Source organism: Zosterops lateralis (genome assembly GCF_965231275.1).
Source record: "Zosterops lateralis genome assembly, contig: HAP1_HAP1_SCAFFOLD_212, whole genome shotgun sequence".
In the NCBI taxonomy this organism is placed as follows: domain Eukaryota; kingdom Metazoa; phylum Chordata; class Aves; order Passeriformes; family Zosteropidae; genus Zosterops; species Zosterops lateralis.
In genome coordinates this window covers 28,375-55,690 of record NW_028154481.1, presented here as the reverse complement: position 1 = coordinate 55,690, position 27,316 = coordinate 28,375, and the positions used below count along the sequence as shown (strand labels likewise).

General features: G+C 51.0%; 1 protein-coding gene across 1 annotated transcript; it reads right to left on the bottom strand.

Moving 5' to 3' along the window:
* Nucleotides 1–18,654: 18,654 nt before the first annotated feature.
* LOC310923698 (serine/threonine-protein kinase PAK 3-like) lies at nucleotides 18,655–21,282 on the bottom strand (the record flags this gene model as incomplete). Its single annotated transcript, XM_083885625.1, has 5 exons — nucleotides 18,655–18,744; nucleotides 19,195–19,332; nucleotides 20,236–20,432; nucleotides 20,832–20,931; nucleotides 21,241–21,282. 5 exons carry the CDS (start codon nucleotides 21,280–21,282, stop codon nucleotides 18,655–18,657), a joined length of 567 nt encoding a protein of 188 aa, XP_083741751.1.
* Nucleotides 21,283–27,316: the final 6,034 nt, after the last annotated feature.

Sequence of the window (27,316 nt, the reverse complement as noted above, 5' to 3'; positions counted from 1 at the left end):
ACATGGGAAAGGGAACAAGACTTGAGAAATGAAAAACACAAAATGATTGATGCTCAAGCCATGGCTCCTCCAGACTCTGAAAAGAAACTGGAATTGTATGTGAGTGTTAAACAGGGCCAGGCCAAAGGAATTCTTGTGCTAAAATGTTTAACCCAATGGCCAGAGTGGCCCCACTGTCTGCAGAATTGTGCAGCCACAGCTTGAATGGGACCTGAGGCCTGAAAACTGACAGCACAAGGATCTCCTGTTGTCCAAGTCTGGCATCAAGTTCAGCCTCTGAGAACCAAAAGAGCAGGGCTGGGTTATTCCAGCAGGAAACTTGTTCAGTGGCACAGGAGGATTTAGAAGTGAGGACAGGGGAAGGGTTTAACCCAGCCTCCTGTTGGAACAGCCTGCACAGGGGCTGGGGAGAAACCCATGACTGCACTGAGGTGACAGAGCTCCAGAGCCAGGCTGGGAGAGATTGATGAGACATTCCCTGGCCTCAGGGAGAAAAGGTGTTTCTGGATGGGTCTCCAAGGGCAGCAGAAGGGAAAAGAGTTACAAGACACGCTGTTATTTAGGAAAGGGAATCAGACAAAGCACAGGTTACCCCCCACATGGTCAGCTCAACCGGCAGAGCTGTGTGTGCCTGAGAGAGCCTGGGACTGAAATGCCCTGAGCAGGAAGGCTGAAATATCTCCTGCTGACACCATGTCACCCAACAGGGTGGCCAAAAGCAATTCTGACTTCTGCAGTAATCACTGGATCACTTAGAAAGGTATTTCTGAAACAAATAATTCCAAGAGAAAGGATTGTGGAAGCAATAAACTACAATAGGGGAACTCATTTTACAGGAAAGATCCTTCAGGGGGTTCTGGCAGCTTTAGGAACACAATGGGACCTCCACAACCCCTGGCACCCCCAGAGCTCAGGTCAGGTAGAAAGAATGAATGGGGAAATAAAGAAACACCTTTGGAAGCTGCTGACAGAAACCAAGAGGCCACAGGTGGGGCTTTTGCCATTGGCTCTGGCAAGAATAAGAGCCAGATCCAGGGCAGATATTCAATTATCTCCCTTGGAATTGATCTTTGGAATTCCTTCCCCGGCAATTCTCCACCTAGTGCAGGCTGGAGATAAGGGATGTGTATTTAAAGCAGCCTGTGGCCAGAATCCTGTCTCCTGTGAAATCTCTCCCACTGGAAGCTGGGCTGGCACAGACCCTGCCTTGGGCCTTTGCTGTTCACACCATCCAACCAGGACATGGGGCCCTGCCTGAGGAGTGGGAAGAAGCACCACTGGGGGCCAAGTGGCCCATCCCAAGTGTCCCTGAGCACAGAAACAGCCCCAGCACAGCTCAGCACGGGGGGACCCCTCACCCTGGGCTCAAGGGCTCGGAAGGCCCAAATGTTAAAAATGAAATTTGGGGTGTTTGTCCTATGATGTAGCAATGGAGGGCCATCTCCGTGGCTTTCCTTCCTCCCAGACCACCTTGGAAAAACGGGGAGCCCGTTCCCATGGAGAAGCTCCCGAGCGCCGCACCCCCCCCCGTCCCGGGTCGGGGACGGGGTGGGGAGGCCGTGGCAGAGCCGGCTCTGCCACCGACAGAGAGAGAGGAAAGGGGCCGGCCGCCCCGTCTTCCCCCCCCCCGGTTCGCTGCAGAGGAGCCCCTTCCCAGCGCCGTCCGCGGCTGGGAGCCGGCGGGGGGGAGAGAGCCCAGCCCGCGGAGCCGCCCGCAGTCACCCGCCGCCGGAGCGGGAGGAAGAGGAGCCGGCCGCTTTCCCCCCCCTCAGCACAAAGAGTTTCAGCCGAGAAGCAGCCTGACCGCAGTCAGGCGCCGCCGGTCCAGCGCAGAGAAGGGAGCCCCAGCCGCCCCCGCCCGCAGCCGCTGAGCAGCCTCTCCACGGCCCCGGCCGCCCTCGCCCGCAGCCGAGAGGCAGCCTAGCCCCAGCCGTTCCCCGTGCCGGAGCGGAGAAAAGAGCCCCGGCCGCCCGTCTGCCCGCAGTTGCCATGCTCCCCGTACAAGTCGCCGCAGCCACCACGCGGTCAGCCGCCTCGGCCAGATGAAGCGTCCCCCGAGCCAGCCGGACCTCTGCCCCACTTCAAAAGAAAAACCCCACACCCACCACGTTCCACCCCCCCACAGCACTGCCGCCGCTGTGGAGCGGCATGAGACTGAGACGCCATTTCTGCGGCAAAAACTACCCCATGGCCGCAAAGAGCTCCAAGCCCCCGCCCCGGTAATCCCGCATGCAAATTAAGAACTCCAAAAGCGTCCCGGGATGAAATCTAACATAAAAAAACCCTTATCAAATAAAAACCAAGTAAAATTAAAACAGATAAGAACTAATGCTCAGCCGTGTGGACCCTAGAGAATCAGAAGAGCTAATTTCTCCGGTTTAGCTTACTAGCCGTAAGTTAAAAAGACCAAACCGGAGATGAGACCACAGGAAAAAACAAAGAACTGACAGGACTCTGGGATTGCTTCCCAGCGAGGGCCAGTCCTCCAGCTCTGTTGAATTGCATGCAGCAGAGCTGATAAAGCCCTCCTCCTCCACGGCGATCAAACCCCTCGGGCAAATATTAATAAGAGCTGATTAATAAAGGCGTTTAAGGAGATTGATATTTTCTCCGCCCATTTTTATTCATAACAACTGGGGGCTCGTCCGGGAGTGGCCACGCCCAGAAGAGGACCGAGACGGGAAGGCGCCGCCCACCTTGGACCTCCTGGACAGCTGGCCTCCTGGACCAAAGAGGGCAACGCACGCCAGCCTCGAGGGACAACCAGCGAGGACAACGCACGCCAGCCTCGAGGGACACACAGCAGCCACAAGGGGGCGCCGTTGAGGAGCACCGGGTAAGTATAAAACTCGGTGGCGGGAGCAGGAGACGTGCGAGTGTGTGTGTGAGTGAGAGAGACGGGGGCCGGCAGCTCGGACCCCCGCCGCGAGTGAGGACTCCTCAGTACTGCATTTCCACATCTTCGCGAGAGGAGTGGTCAGGAACAGGAGGAAGCGAGAGGAAACAGAGTGAGCGAGGCGTCTCCAGGGGTGTAGGGGACCCCCCTCCGGACGTGCGGAGGCTGAATAGAGTGTGAGTGGCACGTCATAGAGTGAGTGGTACTGTGGGTTTCCCCTAAACCTGTAGGGGATAGGGTGAGTGAGCGAGTCGCATACTGTGTGTGTGTGTCCTGGCAGAAGTAGTGACTGGAACTCTGGGCCCAGGTTGACCGGCTGCTTACGGGGATACGCCGGACGCGCAGGAGTGAAAGAGGGTACCGGCTGGGGTGGTGACGGAAGCACCAGGGGTGCTGAGGCCATTGACGGGTACCGGGGGCTGGCTGTGGCAGTGGTCGGGGCCCTAAGGGCGGGTCATACGAACTGCTTCCAGAGCTCACGAGTGAGTGTGAGTGAGTGAGTGTGAGTGAAAGAGCTTTTAAAAAAAAAAAAAAAAAAAAAAATTTTTGAATAAATTTTACCAAGTAAAATGGGTACTTGGATAAGTAGGTCTAGAGAGGCTGAAGTACAAAAAGAAAAAATACCACATATCCCTCCAGAGAGCCCACTAGGAAAGATGTTAGAACAGTGGGACAGGGAGGAAAGTACTAAATATTTAGATAGGATCAAAATGATCCATTATTGTATAGAAGTATGGCCTACTCTGGGTTTACCTGGAGAATGGCCATGGCACGGAACAACAGACCCTTGGATGTGTGCCCAGTTAAATCAACATCTGAGAGCCCAAGGTGATAAAAAAGCCGAACAAGTGCAGTATGCTGCTTGTTGGGAAAAGCAAAACAGAAATAATGACAACATAAGGATCTGTAAGTTACAGGGGAAAAAAGGAAAAAGTGATAAAGAAGAGAATGGCCCCATCTGGGATCCACTTAATTACTTACCTCCCCCTCCCGCATATCCAGATATGCCCCAGGTTCCCCCTGAAAACCCCTTCCGTCTTCCCCAAACTGTAACCCCTGTTTCCCCCCTACCTTCAGCCCCAAGCCACCCTCAAATCCCTCAAACTAATTCCCCTATTCCTCCCTCTACCAATACCTTTGCCCCCTCCCTAACCAGCCCTCCGGTGAGTCTTCCCCCATCCAGTACTAACCCCTTCTGTACAACAGAAGTACCCCCAGTTTCCCCCAACAGTAGCTATGTCTTTTCTCCCTTACCATCCATGGTTCCAGCCCCACCTGCAAACTGGGAACCGAATTTGCCCACCCCAACCATAGAACGTCCCCCTGAAAATAATCCAGAGGGACATTCTTATAACACCAGATCTAAAGCTAAGCTTTTTCCCTTGAGAGAGGTTCCAATGGGCGGAGTTGCTGGAGGGGTGGGATTTGTAAATGCCCCTCTGACAGCCTCAGAGGTCAGGAACTTCAAAAAGGAACTAAGAAACTTAGTAGAAGATCCAGTGGGGGTGGCTGAACAAGTAGATCAGTTCCTAGGTCCCAATACCTTCACATGGGGGGAAATGAATTCTATATTCAGAATTTTATTTAGCCCCGAAGAGATAAAGATGATTCGAACAGCAGGGATAAAGATTTGGGAAAGGGAGAATAGAATAGGGCCCCCAGGTGAACATAAACTGCCAGTAAGTGATCCAAAGTGGAACCCAAATAGGGAAGAAGACAGGAGAAATATGGATGATTATCGAAATTTGATAATCAAAGGAATTAAAGAATCAGTCCCCAGAAGCATTAACTCAAAACTTGCATTTGATAATATGCAAGGAAAAGATGAGACCCCAGCCACTTGGCTGAGCAAAATAAAACAAAATTTGCAAAAATATTCTAATATTGACCCAGAAAGCCCTGAAGGCCAGGTGTTACTTAAAACACAGTTTGTTACAAAGTCCTGGCCAGATATTAGAAGAAAATTAGAAAAGTTAGAAGACTGGCAAGATAGAGGAATAAATGACTTGTTAAGGGAAGCCTTAAAAGTCTATTTAAGAAGGGAAGAAGAAAAAACCATAACGAAGGGAAAAATCATGGTAGCTGTGGCTAGAGAAAGTGTATCTAACCAGAGTTCACCCCACCGAGAGGATAGAAAGCCAGTCAGAGGGCAAAGAAATAATTTACTACCTTGGGTGACCCCTAAAAGACAAGGGGAAACTCGAAAGTGTTTTTATTGTGAAGAAATAGGGCACCTCAGAAAAGATTGCCCAAAAGTATCATTTGATGAAGCAATCAAGAGAGAAAGAGATATATTAGAAAGTATATTAAATGAAAAAGATGATGAAACTTAAAAAGTCATAAAATGTATGACTTGCAAAATTATAAAAACCAAATTAATAGAGGAAACACAGCTAAATTGGCTCAGCTGTTTGTTTGCCTCTAGCTCTTCTGTAAATTAAAACCTGGCCCCAATTTAACATAAGAGCTTCCCCTTAAAGAAATGTTTAAACTTCTATTCTTGTTAACCCTCTAACCCAGGAGGTTACCAAGAAAAAAAACCAAAATCCCCAAACTCCTCCCCTTAATTCAAATATCACCCCATTAACCCCAAAATATAAGTCCTTTCCAGGTGCTGCTAAAGACCAAAGTGAAAAGACCAGCAACACCACCTCCAAACATCCTGTCCAGCACAAACCTTTCAAAACATCATCCCCCATAGACTGTTGTTTCATATTCAAACTCTTCAAAAATGACTTTAAAAAAAAAAAACACCCAGACTACATATTGCATAGAAGAAGTTTTTTTTACTGTTTGCATTAGTGGTTGTGATATTGTTGTTAAAACTTTGTTGTTGTTATTATTGTAATGTTGTGACTGAAAGCGCATATCAATCACAAAAGCTGTGGGATTGTTTGTTGTTTTGAATTAGTATAAATTATTGAAAAAAATTACTACAAAAATTTAAAAATCTCTCATAGAGCACAACCCAAAAAGGCTACCTAAAAGTTAACAGCCAAGTGTGAAAGTGCAAGAAAAACTCTGGAAACTGAACCCGGAGAGCTCCTAGAACCAAGAGGCAAGCCCAGGTGAGATCGAAAAAAAATGAAACTGATTCACACTGGACTCTTGGAAAGACTCATGATAGTCTGAATGATGAATAAACCCATAAGAGGAGCTGGTTCAGAGAGGCATTCCCTCATCAATGATGAGAAGAGCTCAAAGTCCTCAATAAGAGTTTATATCAACCCAAACCACACTTGCTTTGCTGATCCGCAACTCTCAACCTGTCAGGATGAGAAAAAACAATTGGTCATAAAGAATACTGCCACCTTTGAGCAAAGCTTAACTGGAGAGTGCTCTATAAGAGAATGGTTTTGGCTAGGCAAACCTCTCAGTAAGAATTTGGTTATTATTTTAATTAAAAAAAAAAATAATAAGCTACAAACAGTCCCTAGTAGTCAGAAATATAGCCCAAATTCGGATTCCTTTTAATACTAAAAGCACCTCAAAGAATGCCCCAAAAATTAAGCAAAGAATGACAAAACAAAACCAAGCTGTGATTGATATGAGCAGAGTCCAAACTTGAACAAGTAAAGTTAAACCCCAAAAATAATCAAAAATCATTACCATAAATAAGTTTTGATGCAGGTTTAAACAACCTGATCAAAAGCAAAGAGGAGGGAATTGTTAAAAATGAAATTTGGGGTGTTTGTCCTATGATGTAGCAATGGAGGGCCATCTCCGTGGCTTTCCTTCCTCCCAGACCACCTTGGAAAAACGGGGAGCCCGTTCCCATGGAGAAGCTCCCGAGCGCCGCACCCCCCCCCGTCCCGGGTCGGGGACGGGGTGGGGAGGCCGTGGCAGAGCCGGCTCTGCCACCGACAGAGAGAGAGGAAAGGGGCCGGCCGCCCCGTCTTCCCCCCCCCCGGTTCGCTGCAGAGGAGCCCCTTCCCAGCGCCGTCCGCGGCTGGGAGCCGGCGGGGGGGAGAGAGCCCAGCCCGCGGAGCCGCCCGCAGTCACCCGCCGCCGGAGCGGGAGGAAGAGGAGCCGGCCGCTTTCCCCCCCCTCAGCACAAAGAGTTTCAGCCGAGAAGCAGCCTGACCGCAGTCAGGCGCCGCCGGTCCAGCGCAGAGAAGGGAGCCCCAGCCGCCCCCGCCCGCAGCCGCTGAGCAGCCTCTCCACGGCCCCGGCCGCCCTCGCCCGCAGCCGAGAGGCAGCCTAGCCCCAGCCGTTCCCCGTGCCGGAGCGGAGAAAAGAGCCCCGGCCGCCCGTCTGCCCGCAGTTGCCATGCTCCCCGTACAAGTCGCCGCAGCCACCACGCGGTCAGCCGCCTCGGCCAGATGAAGCGTCCCCCGAGCCAGCCGGACCTCTGCCCCACTTCAAAAGAAAAACCCCACACCCACCACGTTCCACCCCCCCACAGCACTGCCGCCGCTGTGGAGCGGCATGAGACTGAGACGCCATTTCTGCGGCAAAAACTACCCCATGGCCGCAAAGAGCTCCAAGCCCCCGCCCCGGTAATCCCGCATGCAAATTAAGAACTCCAAAAGCGTCCCGGGATGAAATCTAACATAAAAAAACCCTTATCAAATAAAAACCAAGTAAAATTAAAACAGATAAGAACTAATGCTCAGCCGTGTGGACCCTAGAGAATCAGAAGAGCTAATTTCTCCGGTTTAGCTTACTAGCCGTAAGTTAAAAAGACCAAACCGGAGATGAGACCACAGGAAAAAACAAAGAACTGACAGGACTCTGGGATTGCTTCCCAGCGAGGGCCAGTCCTCCAGCTCTGTTGAATTGCATGCAGCAGAGCTGATAAAGCCCTCCTCCTCCACGGCGATCAAACCCCTCGGGCAAATATTAATAAGAGCTGATTAATAAAGGCGTTTAAGGAGATTGATATTTTCTCCGCCCATTTTTATTCATAACAACTGGGGGCTCGTCCGGGAGTGGCCACGCCCAGAAGAGGACCGAGACGGGAAGGCGCCGCCCACCTTGGACCTCCTGGACAGCTGGCCTCCTGGACCAAAGAGGGCAACGCACGCCAGCCTCGAGGGACAACCAGCGAGGACAACGCACGCCAGCCTCGAGGGACACACAGCAGCCACAAGGGGGCGCCGTTGAGGAGCACCGGGTAAGTATAAAACTCGGTGGCGGGAGCAGGAGACGTGCGAGTGTGTGTGTGAGTGAGAGAGACGGGGGCCGGCAGCTCGGACCCCCGCCGCGAGTGAGGACTCCTCAGTACTGCATTTCCACATCTTCGCGAGAGGAGTGGTCAGGAACAGGAGGAAGCGAGAGGAAACAGAGTGAGCGAGGCGTCTCCAGGGGTGTAGGGGACCCCCCTCCGGACGTGCGGAGGCTGAATAGAGTGTGAGTGGCACGTCATAGAGTGAGTGGTACTGTGGGTTTCCCCTAAACCTGTAGGGGATAGGGTGAGTGAGCGAGTCGCATACTGTGTGTGTGTGTCCTGGCAGAAGTAGTGACTGGAACTCTGGGCCCAGGTTGACCGGCTGCTTACGGGGATACGCCGGACGCGCAGGAGTGAAAGAGGGTACCGGCTGGGGTGGTGACGGAAGCACCAGGGGTGCTGAGGCCATTGACGGGTACCGGGGGCTGGCTGTGGCAGTGGTCGGGGCCCTAAGGGCGGGTCATACGAACTGCTTCCAGAGCTCACGAGTGAGTGTGAGTGAGTGAGTGTGAGTGAAAGAGCTTTTAAAAAAAAAAAAAAAAAAAAAAATTTTTGAATAAATTTTACCAAGTAAAATGGGTACTTGGATAAGTAGGTCTAGAGAGGCTGAAGTACAAAAAGAAAAAATACCACATATCCCTCCAGAGAGCCCACTAGGAAAGATGTTAGAACAGTGGGACAGGGAGGAAAGTACTAAATATTTAGATAGGATCAAAATGATCCATTATTGTATAGAAGTATGGCCTACTCTGGGTTTACCTGGAGAATGGCCATGGCACGGAACAACAGACCCTTGGATGTGTGCCCAGTTAAATCAACATCTGAGAGCCCAAGGTGATAAAAAAGCCGAACAAGTGCAGTATGCTGCTTGTTGGGAAAAGCAAAACAGAAATAATGACAACATAAGGATCTGTAAGTTACAGGGGAAAAAAGGAAAAAGTGATAAAGAAGAGAATGGCCCCATCTGGGATCCACTTAATTACTTACCTCCCCCTCCCGCATATCCAGATATGCCCCAGGTTCCCCCTGAAAACCCCTTCCGTCTTCCCCAAACTGTAACCCCTGTTTCCCCCCTACCTTCAGCCCCAAGCCACCCTCAAATCCCTCAAACTAATTCCCCTATTCCTCCCTCTACCAATACCTTTGCCCCCTCCCTAACCAGCCCTCCGGTGAGTCTTCCCCCATCCAGTACTAACCCCTTCTGTACAACAGAAGTACCCCCAGTTTCCCCCAACAGTAGCTATGTCTTTTCTCCCTTACCATCCATGGTTCCAGCCCCACCTGCAAACTGGGAACCGAATTTGCCCACCCCAACCATAGAACGTCCCCCTGAAAATAATCCAGAGGGACATTCTTATAACACCAGATCTAAAGCTAAGCTTTTTCCCTTGAGAGAGGTTCCAATGGGCGGAGTTGCTGGAGGGGTGGGATTTGTAAATGCCCCTCTGACAGCCTCAGAGGTCAGGAACTTCAAAAAGGAACTAAGAAACTTAGTAGAAGATCCAGTGGGGGTGGCTGAACAAGTAGATCAGTTCCTAGGTCCCAATACCTTCACATGGGGGGAAATGAATTCTATATTCAGAATTTTATTTAGCCCCGAAGAGATAAAGATGATTCGAACAGCAGGGATAAAGATTTGGGAAAGGGAGAATAGAATAGGGCCCCCAGGTGAACATAAACTGCCAGTAAGTGATCCAAAGTGGAACCCAAATAGGGAAGAAGACAGGAGAAATATGGATGATTATCGAAATTTGATAATCAAAGGAATTAAAGAATCAGTCCCCAGAAGCATTAACTCAAAACTTGCATTTGATAATATGCAAGGAAAAGATGAGACCCCAGCCACTTGGCTGAGCAAAATAAAACAAAATTTGCAAAAATATTCTAATATTGACCCAGAAAGCCCTGAAGGCCAGGTGTTACTTAAAACACAGTTTGTTACAAAGTCCTGGCCAGATATTAGAAGAAAATTAGAAAAGTTAGAAGACTGGCAAGATAGAGGAATAAATGACTTGTTAAGGGAAGCCTTAAAAGTCTATTTAAGAAGGGAAGAAGAAAAAACCATAACGAAGGGAAAAATCATGGTAGCTGTGGCTAGAGAAAGTGTATCTAACCAGAGTTCACCCCACCGAGAGGATAGAAAGCCAGTCAGAGGGCAAAGAAATAATTTACTACCTTGGGTGACCCCTAAAAGACAAGGGGAAACTCGAAAGTGTTTTTATTGTGAAGAAATAGGGCACCTCAGAAAAGATTGCCCAAAAGTATCATTTGATGAAGCAATCAAGAGAGAAAGAGATATATTAGAAAGTATATTAAATGAAAAAGATGATGAAACTTAAAAAGTCATAAAATGTATGACTTGCAAAATTATAAAAACCAAATTAATAGAGGAAACACAGCTAAATTGGCTCAGCTGTTTGTTTGCCTCTAGCTCTTCTGTAAATTAAAACCTGGCCCCAATTTAACATAAGAGCTTCCCCTTAAAGAAATGTTTAAACTTCTATTCTTGTTAACCCTCTAACCCAGGAGGTTACCAAGAAAAAAAACCAAAATCCCCAAACTCCTCCCCTTAATTCAAATATCACCCCATTAACCCCAAAATATAAGTCCTTTCCAGGTGCTGCTAAAGACCAAAGTGAAAAGACCAGCAACACCACCTCCAAACATCCTGTCCAGCACAAACCTTTCAAAACATCATCCCCCATAGACTGTTGTTTCATATTCAAACTCTTCAAAAATGACTTTAAAAAAAAAAAACACCCAGACTACATATTGCATAGAAGAAGTTTTTTTTACTGTTTGCATTAGTGGTTGTGATATTGTTGTTAAAACTTTGTTGTTGTTATTATTGTAATGTTGTGACTGAAAGCGCATATCAATCACAAAAGCTGTGGGATTGTTTGTTGTTTTGAATTAGTATAAATTATTGAAAAAAATTACTACAAAAATTTAAAAATCTCTCATAGAGCACAACCCAAAAAGGCTACCTAAAAGTTAACAGCCAAGTGTGAAAGTGCAAGAAAAACTCTGGAAACTGAACCCGGAGAGCTCCTAGAACCAAGAGGCAAGCCCAGGTGAGATCGAAAAAAAATGAAACTGATTCACACTGGACTCTTGGAAAGACTCATGATAGTCTGAATGATGAATAAACCCATAAGAGGAGCTGGTTCAGAGAGGCATTCCCTCATCAATGATGAGAAGAGCTCAAAGTCCTCAATAAGAGTTTATATCAACCCAAACCACACTTGCTTTGCTGATCCGCAACTCTCAACCTGTCAGGATGAGAAAAAACAATTGGTCATAAAGAATACTGCCACCTTTGAGCAAAGCTTAACTGGAGAGTGCTCTATAAGAGAATGGTTTTGGCTAGGCAAACCTCTCAGTAAGAATTTGGTTATTATTTTAATTAAAAAAAAAAATAATAAGCTACAAACAGTCCCTAGTAGTCAGAAATATAGCCCAAATTCGGATTCCTTTTAATACTAAAAGCACCTCAAAGAATGCCCCAAAAATTAAGCAAAGAATGACAAAACAAAACCAAGCTGTGATTGATATGAGCAGAGTCCAAACTTGAACAAGTAAAGTTAAACCCCAAAAATAATCAAAAATCATTACCATAAATAAGTTTTGATGCAGGTTTAAACAACCTGATCAAAAGCAAAGAGGAGGGAATTGTTAAAAATGAAATTTGGGGTGTTTGTCCTATGATGTAGCAATGGAGGGCCATCTCCGTGGCTTTCCTTCCTCCCAGACCACCTTGGAAAAACGGGGAGCCCGTTCCCATGGAGAAGCTCCCGAGCGCCGCACCCCCCCCCGTCCCGGGTCGGGGACGGGGTGGGGAGGCCGTGGCAGAGCCGGCTCTGCCACCGACAGAGAGAGAGGAAAGGGGCCGGCCGCCCCGTCTTCCCCCCCCCCGGTTCGCTGCAGAGGAGCCCCTTCCCAGCGCCGTCCGCGGCTGGGAGCCGGCGGGGGGGAGAGAGCCCAGCCCGCGGAGCCGCCCGCAGTCACCCGCCGCCGGAGCGGGAGGAAGAGGAGCCGGCCGCTTTCCCCCCCCTCAGCACAAAGAGTTTCAGCCGAGAAGCAGCCTGACCGCAGTCAGGCGCCGCCGGTCCAGCGCAGAGAAGGGAGCCCCAGCCGCCCCCGCCCGCAGCCGCTGAGCAGCCTCTCCACGGCCCCGGCCGCCCTCGCCCGCAGCCGAGAGGCAGCCTAGCCCCAGCCGTTCCCCGTGCCGGAGCGGAGAAAAGAGCCCCGGCCGCCCGTCTGCCCGCAGTTGCCATGCTCCCCGTACAAGTCGCCGCAGCCACCACGCGGTCAGCCGCCTCGGCCAGATGAAGCGTCCCCCGAGCCAGCCGGACCTCTGCCCCACTTCAAAAGAAAAACCCCACACCCACCACGTTCCACCCCCCCACAGCACTGCCGCCGCTGTGGAGCGGCATGAGACTGAGACGCCATTTCTGCGGCAAAAACTACCCCATGGCCGCAAAGAGCTCCAAGCCCCCGCCCCGGTAATCCCGCATGCAAATTAAGAACTCCAAAAGCGTCCCGGGATGAAATCTAACATAAAAAAACCCTTATCAAATAAAAACCAAGTAAAATTAAAACAGATAAGAACTAATGCTCAGCCGTGTGGACCCTAGAGAATCAGAAGAGCTAATTTCTCCGGTTTAGCTTACTAGCCGTAAGTTAAAAAGACCAAACCGGAGATGAGACCACAGGAAAAAACAAAGAACTGACAGGACTCTGGGATTTGTTCCCAGCGAGGGCCAGTCCTCCAGCTCTGTTGAATTGCATGCAGCAGAGCTGATAAAGCCCTCCTCCTCCACGGCGACCAAACCCCTCGGGCGAATATTAATAAGAGCTGATTAATAAAGGCGTTTATGAAGATTAATATTTTCTCCGCCCATTTTTATTCATAACACAAAGGAGATTTGGACTTCCCGGCTGCAGGAGGAGGATGGGAGGCCACGACTGACCCGCCCTGAAGGCACCGGAGCAGCAGCCAGGGCTCCACAGCGGGGGAAGCCCCTGTGCCTGCCCACAGATCCTCTGCTGGAATAGTCTGCCTGGCCACCTCCTGGGCCATCTCCAGACACTGGGGGCCCAGCCTTGCTGCCACTGCTTCAGCTTCAGGGCTTTCTGTGCCTGCACTCGCCACAGGGGCTGGGGAACACAACGGGACAATTCCACTCTGGCTCTCAGTCACACTCACACACGGGGCTGGATGGGATCACATTGCTCCAAAATATACCAAGTCCAAATTTAAAAAAAAATCTTATTTCTCTAGTCAGGCTTGGTCTGCCTTTGCCCTGGGAAAGGAATTTTAAATATTATCTTTTAAAGGATGTTACACCACTCAACAGAGATGAGTTTAACATCTCAGCAGACTGGGAATAGCCCAAAAGACACCCACAAAGACAACCACCATCAACAAAACATCAACGACCATCAGCAAACAGCAACCAACATCTGCCCCAGACACTGCCCTGGAATAGCTGGAGACACCTGGTCTGGAAAAGGCTGATGAGGAAATCCAGGAGTGAGGACCTAATTAACATCAGAGGCAAAGAAATCCGGCTCCAATAGGAAACCAAATACTCAGAACTCAGCGACTTGGAAGCAATGAACATCCAACCAATGGATTTCTATGGGTTCAGACTGTAGAAAGTTTAGGAAAAATCCAGTAAAACTCACGTGTCATGAAATGATTTCCTCTGCACACCCTGGCTACGAGTGGATGAAATGATTTCTGTTGCACATCCTGGCCAAAATCAAGTAATGCCTTGACTCCCTAACACTAACAATATTGTTGGACAAATTCTGTTTTTCTCGCAGTTTCTGTGACAAGATTACACCACCACAATAATTTCTCATAATAATCCTGCTTTTATATTGTCAGTTACATTTGGACCAGGGGTGAGAATCAATTCTACACCTAGGAGGAAAAGTAAATAAAACTTGATTACTTTGAAATGTTTTGGTCTATGTTTGTGTGAGGCTCTTAGTGGTGGCAAAATTTTGGTTTGGGTTTTTCGATGTTCATCTTTAGGCCGCATTTTGCAAAACTAGAAAAGCTTTAAAGGTGACCCTTTAAGGCACAAAGAGGTAAAAGAATTAAACAGTTAAATTAACAGTTAAAACAAAAGCAGATTGTGGGGGGGCACATGTGAGTCATTCAGTGGCTGCTCTGGAAGAGAAGCTCCATTCCAGGCAGCCAGGAGAGGAGCTTTAGAAATGCAAATTAACACTGCTGGGGAAAAGTGGGGACAGTGCACCAGGCTCTTCTTGCCTGCGGGAGGAATTGGGCTGATTCCCTCTGCCCCTCAGCCCAAGCTCTGCCTGCTTGCACAGATGGAATTGGCACAGCCAAAGGCAGAGCCCACAGGGAGGAGATCTGACTCTGCAACACAAATTGCTTCAGCTGCAAAGGGAAACAGCCAGTGGAGAATGGTGTGAAAACTTCACTACAAGAAGTGGGGGGAATCATCCCTCTCCCCACTCCAACATGTGCTGGCACTGTCTGTGTCACACAGGGAGCATCAGACCACTGGGCTGTTTGTGCTACCACAGGCTCAGAGAAATCACTTGGGAATCCAAGTCTGGGATGATTTAATTAGAGAAAAGAGATCAATTGATGCAGCCCTGGGTTAAACGAATGCTCTTTCTCCTCTGTTGTGCTACAGCAACTCTCATCTTTGGGCCCTGCACCACACCTTGCTGAGGGCAGCTCATTCAGCAGCTGAGCAAGGGGATGCAGGTGGCAGCCAGGCCTCCTGAGCCACACACGGCTACAAAAAGACAGGAACTGTTAAAAATGACCCGATAATATTGGCTTTGACATCTGTGCATTAGTCTTTGTATGTGGTTATTGATTTCAAGTACAGTGGAATTTATAATCTCTTTTAGCTGCTTGCTAATAAAACTTATTTCTCATTTTAGTATGCACAGTAAAGCCCATGGAAATAGTAGTGTGATGAGTGTTATTTTGATGTATTCACCTTACAGCTTATAGAAATAATTATGTGATGAATGTATTGTACCACAGGCCTTAGCAAAATATAAAATGTTAAAATACTTTTTGTGACCGAGAGAACTGTGTAAAGCAATTAGGTTGTTTCCCACATCTGCTGACTGACCTCTCCAAGTGATAAGGGTGACACCAACCAGAGCACGGGAGAAGAATTAGAGAAGAATTTGTTACCTGTTCAGTATCTGGGAAGTGTGAAACAACAGGATGAAGCCACAAGAAGAAATAAAATATATTGACCTGATCCACAGGATGTTATTTAGATAAGCCAGAACAGAAACCCAAAATAAAGCAAAGTTTCTATAACAATGAAAGCTACCGAGAATATTTGAATAATGCATGAAACTCATGAACATGTATGTGCCTTAGTAAAGTAACAGTACAGAGATAACACTGTCTTAATGCACCCACGGGTCCCTTGGCTGATCGCCAGGAACACCCAGCGCTGGACATGGAACTGGTTTGTCCCTTATTGAACTTTTGAAAAATATTCTAAGACTGAATATCCGTTTTCCTCAGAATTGAGGTCACTGACAATAATCCCAAAACCAAAGAGGACCCAGCAAGAAAAAACAGAGTCAACGAGTGAATCTGCTTGGAGACAGGGCCGGGGACTGGGAGATAAGGGAGCAACGGGAGAATCCATCAGTTTCAGAAAATGTTCCTCATTGACACGGACTGTGCTCAGCCAAGGCCCTGCGAAATTCCTGAACACGGAGAAGAAGAACAAAGACTGAGCAGAGCCGTGAATATCGGATGTTACACAAAAGGGGGGCGCATATTAACGAGGACATGCAGGAGGCGGATCGGGAAGTCGGAACTTTCCAAGGACCTTCGCCACGGGGCAAAGGGACAGGGAGATGCAGAAGGGAAAATCAGGAGAAAAAGGAGGCCGCGTCCTACACCAATTGGAGAGACCCCCCGGCAAAGGCCGCACGGCCTCTCCCTTTGTTCAGGAATAAAGTCACTTTTACAGGACTCCTCGGGCTCCTGTGGGGACACAAACCTCTGGCCACCTCTGGGAATTTTCCCGCACAGCCCCCCCCGGGGACAGGGCGGCCACCTCCGTCCTCCCCACAGGAACCGGGACGAGCCGGCGCTGCTCCGGCAGCGGCTCCTGCCGAGGCAGCGGCGGGAAGGAGAGCGCGGGCAGCCGCTCCCGCAGCGCCCTCAGGCCACGGGCAACACGGCGCCGACACGGCACAAGGAACCCGCCGGAGCCCCCTGCCGCCCCCTCCGCCCGCAGCCAGCCCCGAGCCCCGGCAGAACCGAGCGCGGCTCCCACCTGCGCTGGGGCCGCCTCCGAGCTCCGCCAGTGCCGCCTCACCGGGCTCCGGCCGCTGCCGCCGCTCCCCGGCCCGCACACGCGCCCCCACAATGGCGCCTCTGCCCAGCCACGGGCGCCCGGGGGGCGGCCCCGGCAACGGGCTTGGCCCCGCTCCGCCCAATCAGCGCGCGCCCACAACCGGCACTGACGGCACAATCAGCCAATGGCGGCGAGCGAGGCCCGGGCTGTGCACACGGCCCACACCCGCCTCGCGCTCTCAGGCCCCGCCCCCGGGCTGTGGGAGGGGAAAGCCGCAGATGAGGAACCGCCCTGAGACGGGCCCGGGCCCGAGGCGGGATTGAGTTGGAATTTTTGCCCAGAGTTGGCAGTTTGCCCTCGTGGTCCATTGTATATGACCGGAGCTACGATTCTTTCAGCATTTTCAAAGTCTCCCTCTTTTAGTGCTTGTGGTTTTAACCGCACCCAGTGGTCATGAGGGTCGGGGGGTATAAATCAGGTTCTTTGTCAGGATCAATAGGTCCAGGATCAAAGGGATCCTCCTCTGGACCATCTTGATCACTTTCCTCGCTGTCACAGTCGGCAGTGAAAACCCTCAGGGAGCTCAAAAACACTTTTTTCCTGGGCAGACATTCCCTGACCCATCGTCCCCTGCAGCAGCTCACCTCCAAAATCCCAGAGTGTTGGCTCACCTCCCATCTCTGGAGGGGTTCCTTTTGCCAGCTGTCATTCCTGCTTCTTTCAGCAGCACTTTGTTCTGCAGGGCTCCGTCACACGGGGCACCATTTGACGGCGATTGACAGAGAGACATGGACTCCATGGGGTGCAGGCATGAGGCCGTTTATTGATACGCCTGGCTGAGTTTATATACCTTTTCATTATATAACAGGTACTATTGCCAAGTACATTGCTTTAGTCATGCCTCGCACTAACTAACACAGGTATGTGCTGTCTCATCTCAGTCCTGCTTGCTAAGCACATCTTGTACCAAGCACATCGCTGTCTCTTACATTCCTCTCTCAAACTTCTGCTTTCGGTTGCCAAGGCTTGCGGCCACCTAATGCTGACATGTCCATTTGTGTCATGAGCTGAGCAGTGCTCCCAGCTCGGCTCTCTGGCTGTATTCCCACAACTGGGCAGGTTTTTCCCTTGCATGGAGCCTTCCCCGTGGCCCTTCTGGCCTTCCCCAGGCCCCTTCTGCCCTCCCGCAGAACCCGTGGCATTTTCCACCACACACAGTTTGTGACCCAGAGTCGGCTGCAGCCGAGAAGGCTCCAAGCAGCTCCTTCCAGGCTGACTCTGCAGATGCTGAGGCTGCTCTGGGCTCTGCCAGGGCTCTGCTGGGGCTCAGCTCTGGGCAAGGCTGGGCCCCCTCTGCCCTGGCATTGCTCCAGGCAACTGAGTCGCAGGGGGAGAAGGAGGGACATGTCAAGGGAGTTGAGGTTTAAGGGAGTTTTTATTCACAAAGCCTCCTGTAGGATCATCTGTGGATGGCGGGGAGAGGGAACTCTGCAGAGCTGAGACATTCTAGAACATGTGGGTTTATTGCAAGGGTGGTGGGTAAAAAGGGACTGCCTTCAGCCACCAGCCTCAGCTGAAGGGAAGTCCCAAAGAGAGAGGGAGAGAGAGAACAAGAGGGTAAGAGGTAAGAGAGGTGGCAGGGGTCAGAGCACAAGGGGCAGGAGCTGAGAGGGGGTGCAAAGAGAGAAGGGAGCAAGAGATGAGGGAGCAAGAGAGCCAGAGAGAGCAAGGTCTTTGTTCCAATACATTATATCTCCTTTTGTGATGAATATTCTAATTTACAGTGACCAACCAGTTCAAGACACAAAATCCTATAGAATCTACATACAGCCTATAGGAACTACTACTTTACCATACTGTGTTACATTTTCAACTCTAAAACTACTCTTTTGACTTTTCTCTTTTGCTACCTTGACCTTTGGATCCCTTAGCCAGCAGTAGGGTATTGTTCAATCAAAAGGGATTCTCCTTCACCTGCCCAGGCTGTTGTTTTCAGGTAATATAGTAACTAAGGCTCGGTATCCTACAACTCAAAGCAAGCTTTTATTTCTATTTCGATTATAGGATTCATATTTTCAGAATCATTTCCTAAGCCAACATATTTACAAGGTTTCCCTGATTCATCTTCCCCAACAGCTGCCATAACAAACAGGGTGTCCTAACAACCATAACTAACTACCATAACTAACTAGCAGTACTAACTACCATAACTAACTAGCAGTCCTAACTACTGTAACAAAAAGCTCTTCTCAAGTGCTTCATGTCCTCCACTGCTCCCTCAGTGTCTTTGCTGCAGCGATCAGAGCGCTCAGGCTGGAGAGAGGCTCGGCTGATGATAAAAATGGGTGCTGCCCAAAGGATCAAAAAGAAAGAAATGAACCGTTACTTTCCAAAGTCAAGCTCCTCACAGGCTCTGTTGCCACAGGACAAAGGGGAATGGATTTTAACTGAAGGGAGGGAAGCAGGCTCAGATTAGATCGGAGGAAGAATTTTTTCACCAGGAGAGTGGGGAAACACTGACAGAAGGTGCCCAGAGATGTGGGAGGTGCCTCCTCCCTGGAAACATCCAAGCTCAGGTCAGGCAGGGCTCTGAGCCACCCAAAGTGCTTGAAGATGTCTGTGCCCATTGAGGGCAGCAGGTGCAGATGACCTGGAAAGGACCCTGCCAACCCAAGCCAGGCCAGGCTTCTGCTCGCTTTGCGTGTGAAAAGCAGCGAGACCGGAGATGATGCGAGAGGGCCCCACAAGAAAAGCCCTCCCTGGCTCTGCCGTTTCCCCTGCAGCCGCCGGGCACTGACCTGCAGCAGCTCCTGGGCAGACCAGCGCCGCTCCTCGTCCAGCTCCAGGCTGCACTCGAGGAAGTCCCGCAGCAGAGCCGACAGGCGCCGGGGCTCCTGCAGCCGCGGGGTCCCGTTCTGCCGGATCAGAGCGCGAGCCTGCAGGAAAGGCAAACACAGCGCTCCGCCAGCTCCCTTCACACCCACAGCTGCTCACATCCACCCCGGCTTCTCAGCCCCGGCTCCAGGGGCACTTTCCTCCCTGCCACAGACGCTGCTCCACAGCTCATTTTTCTAGGCCAACCAAAAATCCCAAACCCTGGTGCGGCCACAGCCATTGCAGCATCCAAATGGTCTTGCCTTGAGAGCCAATCTCATTGCCTGACTTTGTTAGGAGAAACCTCCATCAGAAATAGCACATTTTGCTTCTCCAAATCCAGACACCAGCTTTACAGGCCATTTTCAAGAGTCACTGTGGTCTGACTGTGTCATTTCAAAGGGTTCTCACATCAAATGCATCTCTGCAGGGCCACTGACACTCAAGTAAATTCATTCCTGATGCCCCACCCCAGAAACTGCCCGACAAGAAACAGGTTTGTGTTGCTGAAAGCTCAGGCTTGGTGACATGGAGAAAGGAGCTTGGGATAGGAAAGAAACATGTTAGACTATGGGGATGTTAAAGAATCATCTTCATGTGTTAGACAACTTTCCCAGTGAGAAGAGCCAGGAAGGACTTCCCCTCACAAAACCTGGTTTTGAAACTCCTTTGTAAATTTCTTGGGTTTGGGTTTTGGGGCACTTTTGGGGTTTTTTTTGCAAGATAACATTAGAGCTGATCCACTGGCTTCACGTTTTCAGGTCACCCTCACAGATAGAAGAGCTGCAACAGCTTAAAGCCCAAAGCAAATTGTTGCTGGAGACTGCAGAATATTCGTCTGTGTTCAGGTTTGAGTCCTCTGGGAATTCCCCTCCCGATGTGCAGAAACCTCCAGCTGCTCCTCCCAGGGCAGGGTCACGCTGTGCTCACAGGCCTCTGCAAACACTGGAGAATTTGCCTCTTACCATGGCCCCCGTCTCCTTGAAGTAAGGAGGTTCTCCTTCCACCATCTCGATGGTCACAATGCCAAATGACCAGACGTCCACCTTGGGGCCGTAAGGAGAACTGGTCACAACTTCTGGGGCCATCCAGTGAGCAGTGCCCACCATGGAGCTGGGCTGGTCCTGCTCAGGGCTGAGCTGAGCGCAGAGGCCAAAATCAGCTGAGGACAGAAACAAAGCCTGTCAAAGGCAGCTGGAATGAGGAAACCAATCACAAACATTCCCCACTCTCAGTCTGACAATGCACTACTGAATCCAGCTGGAAAAGTCCTCAGGGCTGTAGCCAAGGAAAGATGGAACTGGACCCTTAAAGGAACCCTCAGCTTTCATGCAGTGGCTTTTACTGATTCCCTTGAAGCTTGAGATTCCAACTCCCGCCCCTCTGGAAGGGCCAGAGCCAGAGCAAAGGCACTCCTGACACTGCTGCTCCTCTCCTGAGCTCTCTGCAGGGGCAGCAGGGGCCGGGCAGGGCCACCAGCAGCACCTGTGGGGCTCTGGCCGTCCCTGGGAAGCCCCACACCCGCACCCCGGGAGCGCCGTGCCTGGCCAGGAACACCCACCCAGCTTGACAGAGTCGTCCATTCCCAGCAGGATGTTGGAGCTCTTCAGATCTCTGTGGATCACTTGGTGTGAATGGAGGAAATCCAGGCCCTGCAGACACTGAGAGGGAACACAAAACACCAGGGTAAAAATCAAGGGCTGGAATATAGCACACAAGAAAGGAGAGTTTAGAATTCTGCCAGCAGAAACTTTGCTGGGACAGGCCAGGAGTGCAGTGCAGACCAGCTCCAGGCAAATGGTTCAAGGCAAAGCTGAGAACAGCAAATCCAATCCAAACAAGACAGAGTACCCCCACAGCAGGAAAGAGGACAAGAACAGAAGTGCAGTGATGCTGGCAGGCCATTCCTTTCAGTGGCTCTTTCTTCTCCAGCTCATAAAAACAACACAGAAACAAAGCCCTGAGCCCACGGGGAGCCACCCCTGTTCCTCTGGCCTGTTTGGAAGGACCATCGTGTCCAAGCCATGGGAGGCACAAGCAGGATCCCTCACCTCCCGACTGACAGCTGCCATCTCTCCTTCAGCCATGCGTGTGTGTCTGACAACGTCCTGCAAAGTTCCTCCATCCATGTATTCCATCACCAGCCAGAGATCTCCATCAACAAGGAAGCTGGAAGAGGAACACAATGGCCCGGAGATGAATGTGCAGTGCTCAATTCCCCCATGGAAAAGCCTCGAGTGGGGTTTTGTTTCCAGGGCACTTGTCAATGAGGACAGAATCAGATGGAGAGACATTCCTGCCAGGGTGCACAGGCCTTGGAATCTGCACAGTCTAAAGGAGAAGGAGACACCTGTGCAAAAGGAGAGGCCTTAGATGGCAAGCAAGTGAAAAATGCAGTTTAGCAACAGCTCAGATCCATGTGAAACCACAACACTTGGCCCCAGCTGGTTCAGCATCTGAACTCATCAGTTCCACCATTCACTCCAGAGCAAGGCCACACAACTTCCAGAGTTATCCAGGGAGGGAGGCCCTGCAGCACTTGGGATAAAAGTGGTCAACTGTTTGGAAAACCTTGCAGAAAGTCTCTTCAGAAACAGGCAGGGCCATTGAAAAATGGGCAAATGAGGCGTTTCTGGAAACAAGAACCTGGTCTTCCTGGCATCTGCAGCAATGGAAAAGATTTGGGAAGAAGAAGCCAAGGGAAATAATTTCTGCCATGGATTATCAGCACTTGTTGTAAGACACAGAAAATAGGGTCAACTTGAAGGAAACACCAAAGCAATCAAAGCACATGGAGGGAGTGAACTGCCAGGCTGTTGTTTTGGGAAGATATGGCCGGGTCAGGCTTTTTCAAAACAGGCTTCAGACTAGGGATGCCAGGAAAGATCAACGCAGGGCCCATGCACGGGATGAGACCTGAACACTCACCTGTCCAAAGGGTTGACAATGTTGGGGTTCTTCTTGTCCCTCAGGACCAGGGTCTCATTCAGAGCTCGTTCCCAGTTCTGCCCTCTGAGACTGATTTTCTTTATGGCCACCTGAAGGGACATTGCAGACCTTTAACTGGAGGAGTCTGTGGCAGGAGGCCACAGCAAACACGGGGCGAGTCTTTTTGGAGCAACGGAGCCGGGCTGTGCCAAACTGCCCTGGGATGGGACACCAGAGCTCAGCAAGTGCCATTCCCACAGCCCATGGCTCTGCTCGCTGGGGGCTGCTGACAGGACACATGGCCAGAGACATTTGGCCTCGGGAGCTCTGCAGAAATGGTCCCTCAGCCTCAAAGCTCTAACAACCTTCTCTGCACCTACACTCTTCTCAAATGGCCCTAGTTTACCACCACTCTTATAATGATGATGGTGATGTTCATTATTATTCAAACCCATTTTGCAAGCAGGAGGTAATTCTGGTCCTGTGAAAACCAAGCAAAATAGCTGGGAACCCTTTAGCAATTCTATGGGGTTTGGTCATGATTTCAAATGCAGCTGCTCTGTTTGGGATTGCACAACAAAGCAAACACACACATCCATTGCTCAGATGATCCTTGTCACAGGCTGTCACTGACACCAGCCCCAAACACAACTGCAGGGTTTAGGAGAGAGCTTTGCTCTGGACATCCATCTTCTCATTGCTCTCCCTCTTTCTCTGTGAACAGCTGCAGTAGGACTAAAACCCCAAACTAAGATCCCAAGCAGGATCTCTCCTTAATTAGGACTTGAGGTACCCTTTGAAGATGAAACTCAGCATAGAAAAACTGCTAAACAGTGCTCCTGTCCAAGGCTGGGATGGAGATAAATTGGGCCTCAGTCTCCACCAGCTGATGCATTCACGGTTTTAGATGTGCAGACCAAGGCAGCGTGTCCTGCTCTGACAGACACCGCTGCCCTCCTTGCATTCCTTTGGGCACTCCAGAAGCTCCAAGTCTGTCCCAGCTGTGCTCTGCAGGCTGACCCTGCTCTGCCTTCAGAGGAGCAGCCTGTGCAGGAAAGCTCTGCTGGGCCCCCAAAGCTCCAGCCACAGCTCCCAGCAGAGGGGAAAGCCCTCGAGAGCTGCCGGACGTGCCGGGCGTGTTGACACTGACCTCTCCTGCAGTGGCCCTGTCGAGTCCTTTGTAAACGGCCCCGAAAGCCCTGGAGACAAAAGAGCAGAGAAGAAAGAAGCAGTGCTTTAGCCCTGGGAGTGAAAGTCAGCCCAGACAGGAGATCTCTTCTGCCTGTAGCATTCAGAAAACACCTGGGTGCCTCAGCCCTTCAAACAACGGCGCAGCAGCCACCAGTCCTCTGCCATGCAAGGTGTGCAAGGGAAAGCTGAGGCCAAACATGAAGGAAAAGTGCTGGAGCAAATCCCAAATGTCCATGATGAATTCCTTCAGTTCAAACCCTGGGATGGGGTGCTGGGTGTCTAAAGAACTAGAAAAGAATGTATTTCATCCTTTTGCATTTCCTGCCTAAGACCTGCAGGATCCACAAGAGCCCTGCCATCAGGGCATCATGCATTTTCCCCTCAAGGGCAGCAGCTCTGTGTCTGTTACTGAATGTATGGGGTCTGCTACTTGTGCTGAAAAGAGCCCTTCTTAATTCATCTCTGGTTTCTGTTTGTAAACCATTATACTGATAATCCTGACCGGTGGATATTTTTGGAAGTAAAATATTTGAAAGAAATCTTCTTGAGAACTGTTTTCTGACAGCCCCCAGCTGGTGAGTTGCTCTCTTAGGCAATCCCAGTCCAGGGACAGAAGGTCTTCCAGGTCCTGCTCCTTGCTGCAGGCAGGACACTGCCAGCCTCAGGGGCCTTTGGCGGTGCCATCTGACCACAGTTATCAATTCTGGTCAGGACTGAGACACAGCAGGATCATACCCCAGTGTCTGAAGGCGTTTGGAGTTCTCCTGACTCCTCATCTGATCCTGCACCAGCAGAATACCTGGGCCCTGCTGGTGTAGAAATAACTGCCTTGCACTTACCCTTGGCCAATCTGCTCCAGTTCCAGATATTTCTCCGCAGGCTCCCCCACGCTCACGGTGTTCCCTGAAAGAAACCACATGGAAGACGCTCCCTCCCAGATGGAGACCCCACCTTGCAGCAGAGCCAGAATGGGGCCCCACTCCCTGGGGCCCTTGTTCTCAGCCGGGGAAGGACAATCAATGACTCTGTGACATTCAGCTGCAGAGCAACACTGGGTGCAGCTGATGCTGAGACACACACACAGCCCCTGCTCGGGCACACAGGAACAGAGCAGACGTACTCAGCTGCCTCAGGCACCACTCCCCTCTCTCCTCTGCCTGCAGGGCTGTGCTGCTGTCAGAACATTCAGCCCAGGATTTTTCAGCAGAGGGAGGTTCTCCATCCTCTTCCCAAAATGCTGCAGGTTCTCCATCCTTTTCCCAAAAAGGTTCGCTGTCATCTTTCCAACTCATGGGATGTTCGCCGTCCTCTTCCCATGCTGGGAGATGTTCACCTTCCTCATCCCACACCGGGAGATGTCCACTGTCCCTGTCCCACACCGGGAGATGTCCACTGTCCCTGTCCCACGCCGCGGGAGCCTCGATGTTGTATTCCCAATCCGTGGGATGTTCGCCCTCATCTCCCAGAACAGTGGGGAGTTCACAGTCGTCTCCCGGCACAGAGGGAAGTTCACCACCATCCCCCAGAACAGTGGGAAGCTCACTGCTGTCTTCCTCCTCTTTGGCCTCCTCTTTGGAAGCAGAGGGAGCCAGAGGAGGTGCTGATGCAGCTTTTGTGCCCTGTGGACAGATGGTAGCGTGAGGGACGGGAAGTTCTGTCTCAGTTATCATCTTATTTATCCTCAGCTACACATCCAGCTGCCCTAAGCAGAAACGGTTCTGAGCTGTTCAAACTAACAATGGCCTAAAGTCGACATTGCCACTTATTGTTGGGAATTTGATGTTCCACCGTGGCTAAAGCCAGCAAGCATCTTCTGCCTCAAAACCAGACCTGCAGCTCTTCAAAAGCTCTTCAACAGAAAAGGAGAAACTGCTGGAGATCCCTTTGCTGCTGCTGCTGCAGAGACACCGACAGGAACTTTCCTTCAGCCCCCCAGGCTTGCACTCGGCTGCCACACGCTGAGCTCACACCTCGCTGCACAATTCCAAACACCAAAGGTTCCTTTCAAACTCACCAAAGGAGGAGCTGCTCGAGATCCACGTGTGAGGTGCCCTGCAATGGGAGAGGGAACGTGAACCAGATGCTGTTAGGAAAAAAAGTGCCTGTGGTGGGAAATGCCACAGAGCAAGGCAACCCCAAGAGAGCCTTTTGCTTTCACAGCATCCCTCCAGGAGCCACAGTCCCTTCACACAGCAAGCAAGAGAACAGCACAAAATACTGGGCTGTGTCAGTTCTTGGCTGGACCAGCAAACGGAGGGAGTTCCAGGCTCCACTGCCACAGACTCTCCCCTTGAGAGCACAGAGCTCCCCCGGGCCTCACTGCAAATACTGTGCACACCCCACTGCCCACAGACATCCCCTTTTTCAGCTGCAGCTGCTGGCAGGAGCTCTCCCAAACCAATGGTGTCTTTGGGGCAATTTGGTTACAAAGTCAACTCAGTTCCAGAGGAAGAACAGAAAGCACACAGCAAACCCAAGGCACAGATGCTGCACCAAGGGAAAGCCTCGACTTACGTGCCAAGTGGGTTAAGAAATACCCCGAATAAGCCACAGAGTACAGAGTGCAAACTGCAGCAACCACAGTCTGGATCATTTTGGCTGCGCTGCACACGTCTGTAGACTGTACCCCTGCAAGCACAGAAGGACACCCGTCAGGGGCTGGGCTGGCTGCTGAGAATGCCTCGGGCAGGAGGATCCTCCAGCAACGAGCAGGCGCCCAGAGCTGCTCTGGACACTGCGGCCTCTGTGTCCCACAGCAACAGGAACACCACGGGGACGTGCTCCTGTGACATCACAGCAGCGGGTCACGCAAACACCGCCTGGAAGGTTCTGCTGTGTCACAAAGGAGCACAAAGAATCCTCCCAGGGCACAGCCTATTGCCCCAAGGATCCAAGAGGAGCTGTGAAAATGCAGCAAACAAGGACACCCCACAGCCCAGCCTGAACACTGAGGATGAGCAAGGACGGGACCAAGCCAAAGGAAACTTGACCTTTAGTCACTGATGCTTCTGACTAAAACCAGCAAGGCTCCTTCCATCTGGGATCTTTGTTCTAGTTCTGAAAACAAACAAGGTTCTCCACTCTAAATATGGAAGGCAGGAACTGGGGAGGAGGTGGGATTAGGAAGCAGGAGGAGCAGGAGGAGCAGGAGAAAGAGAGGAAAAGGAGGAGCAGGGGCAGGAACAGGAGGAGAAGCAGGAGGTTCCAGTGCCCCTGTGTCCGCAGCACCCCCGGCCAGGGGACAATGGCCCCCACAGCATCCCGCGATGACGTGAGCAGGGAGGGGAACTTGGTCCCAAATCTACCGAGGGTTCCCTGAGAGAGTCTTTTTATTGGGGTGTGTTTGGAGCTGGCAAATTGTGGAATTGAGCCCCAAATATCATCTGGCGTCCCTGGGAGGTGCCCCAGAGAGGTCCCCATCGGTGTGTGCAGGTGCCCCTTGAGGGGATCTTTGGGGGTCCATGTGGCCATCGCTTGGGATCTGCAGAGGGAGGACATTGGCCCTGGGGACCCCTGGGAGAGCAGAGGAGGGAAAACCCTTGGACCCTCAGGGTGGGGAGAGCAGAGAGGGGTGATCCCAGAGCTGGGGCACCCCTGGCAGGCTGGAAAGGGATGAGCCTGTAGAGGAGGGAGCCCTGGGATCCCTGGGATCTCAAAGTGGAGCATCAGGGGAGAAGGGACCCCGTGAGCCCCCACGGGCCCCCACCAAAAGCCCCTGGATCATCCCTAAGCAGGACCTCGGAGAGAGGGGAATGCCTGGAGCCATGGGACCCCCATCATCCCAGGGAAGGGAAACCTCTGGAACCCCAAAGTGTAGAGATCAGAGATCTCGGCGAACACCGGGGAGGGCTGAATCTTGATAATTTGGAGATTTTCATGGATGCAAAACACCTGCTGCATCTAGAGATGGATTTGGGCAGAAGGACC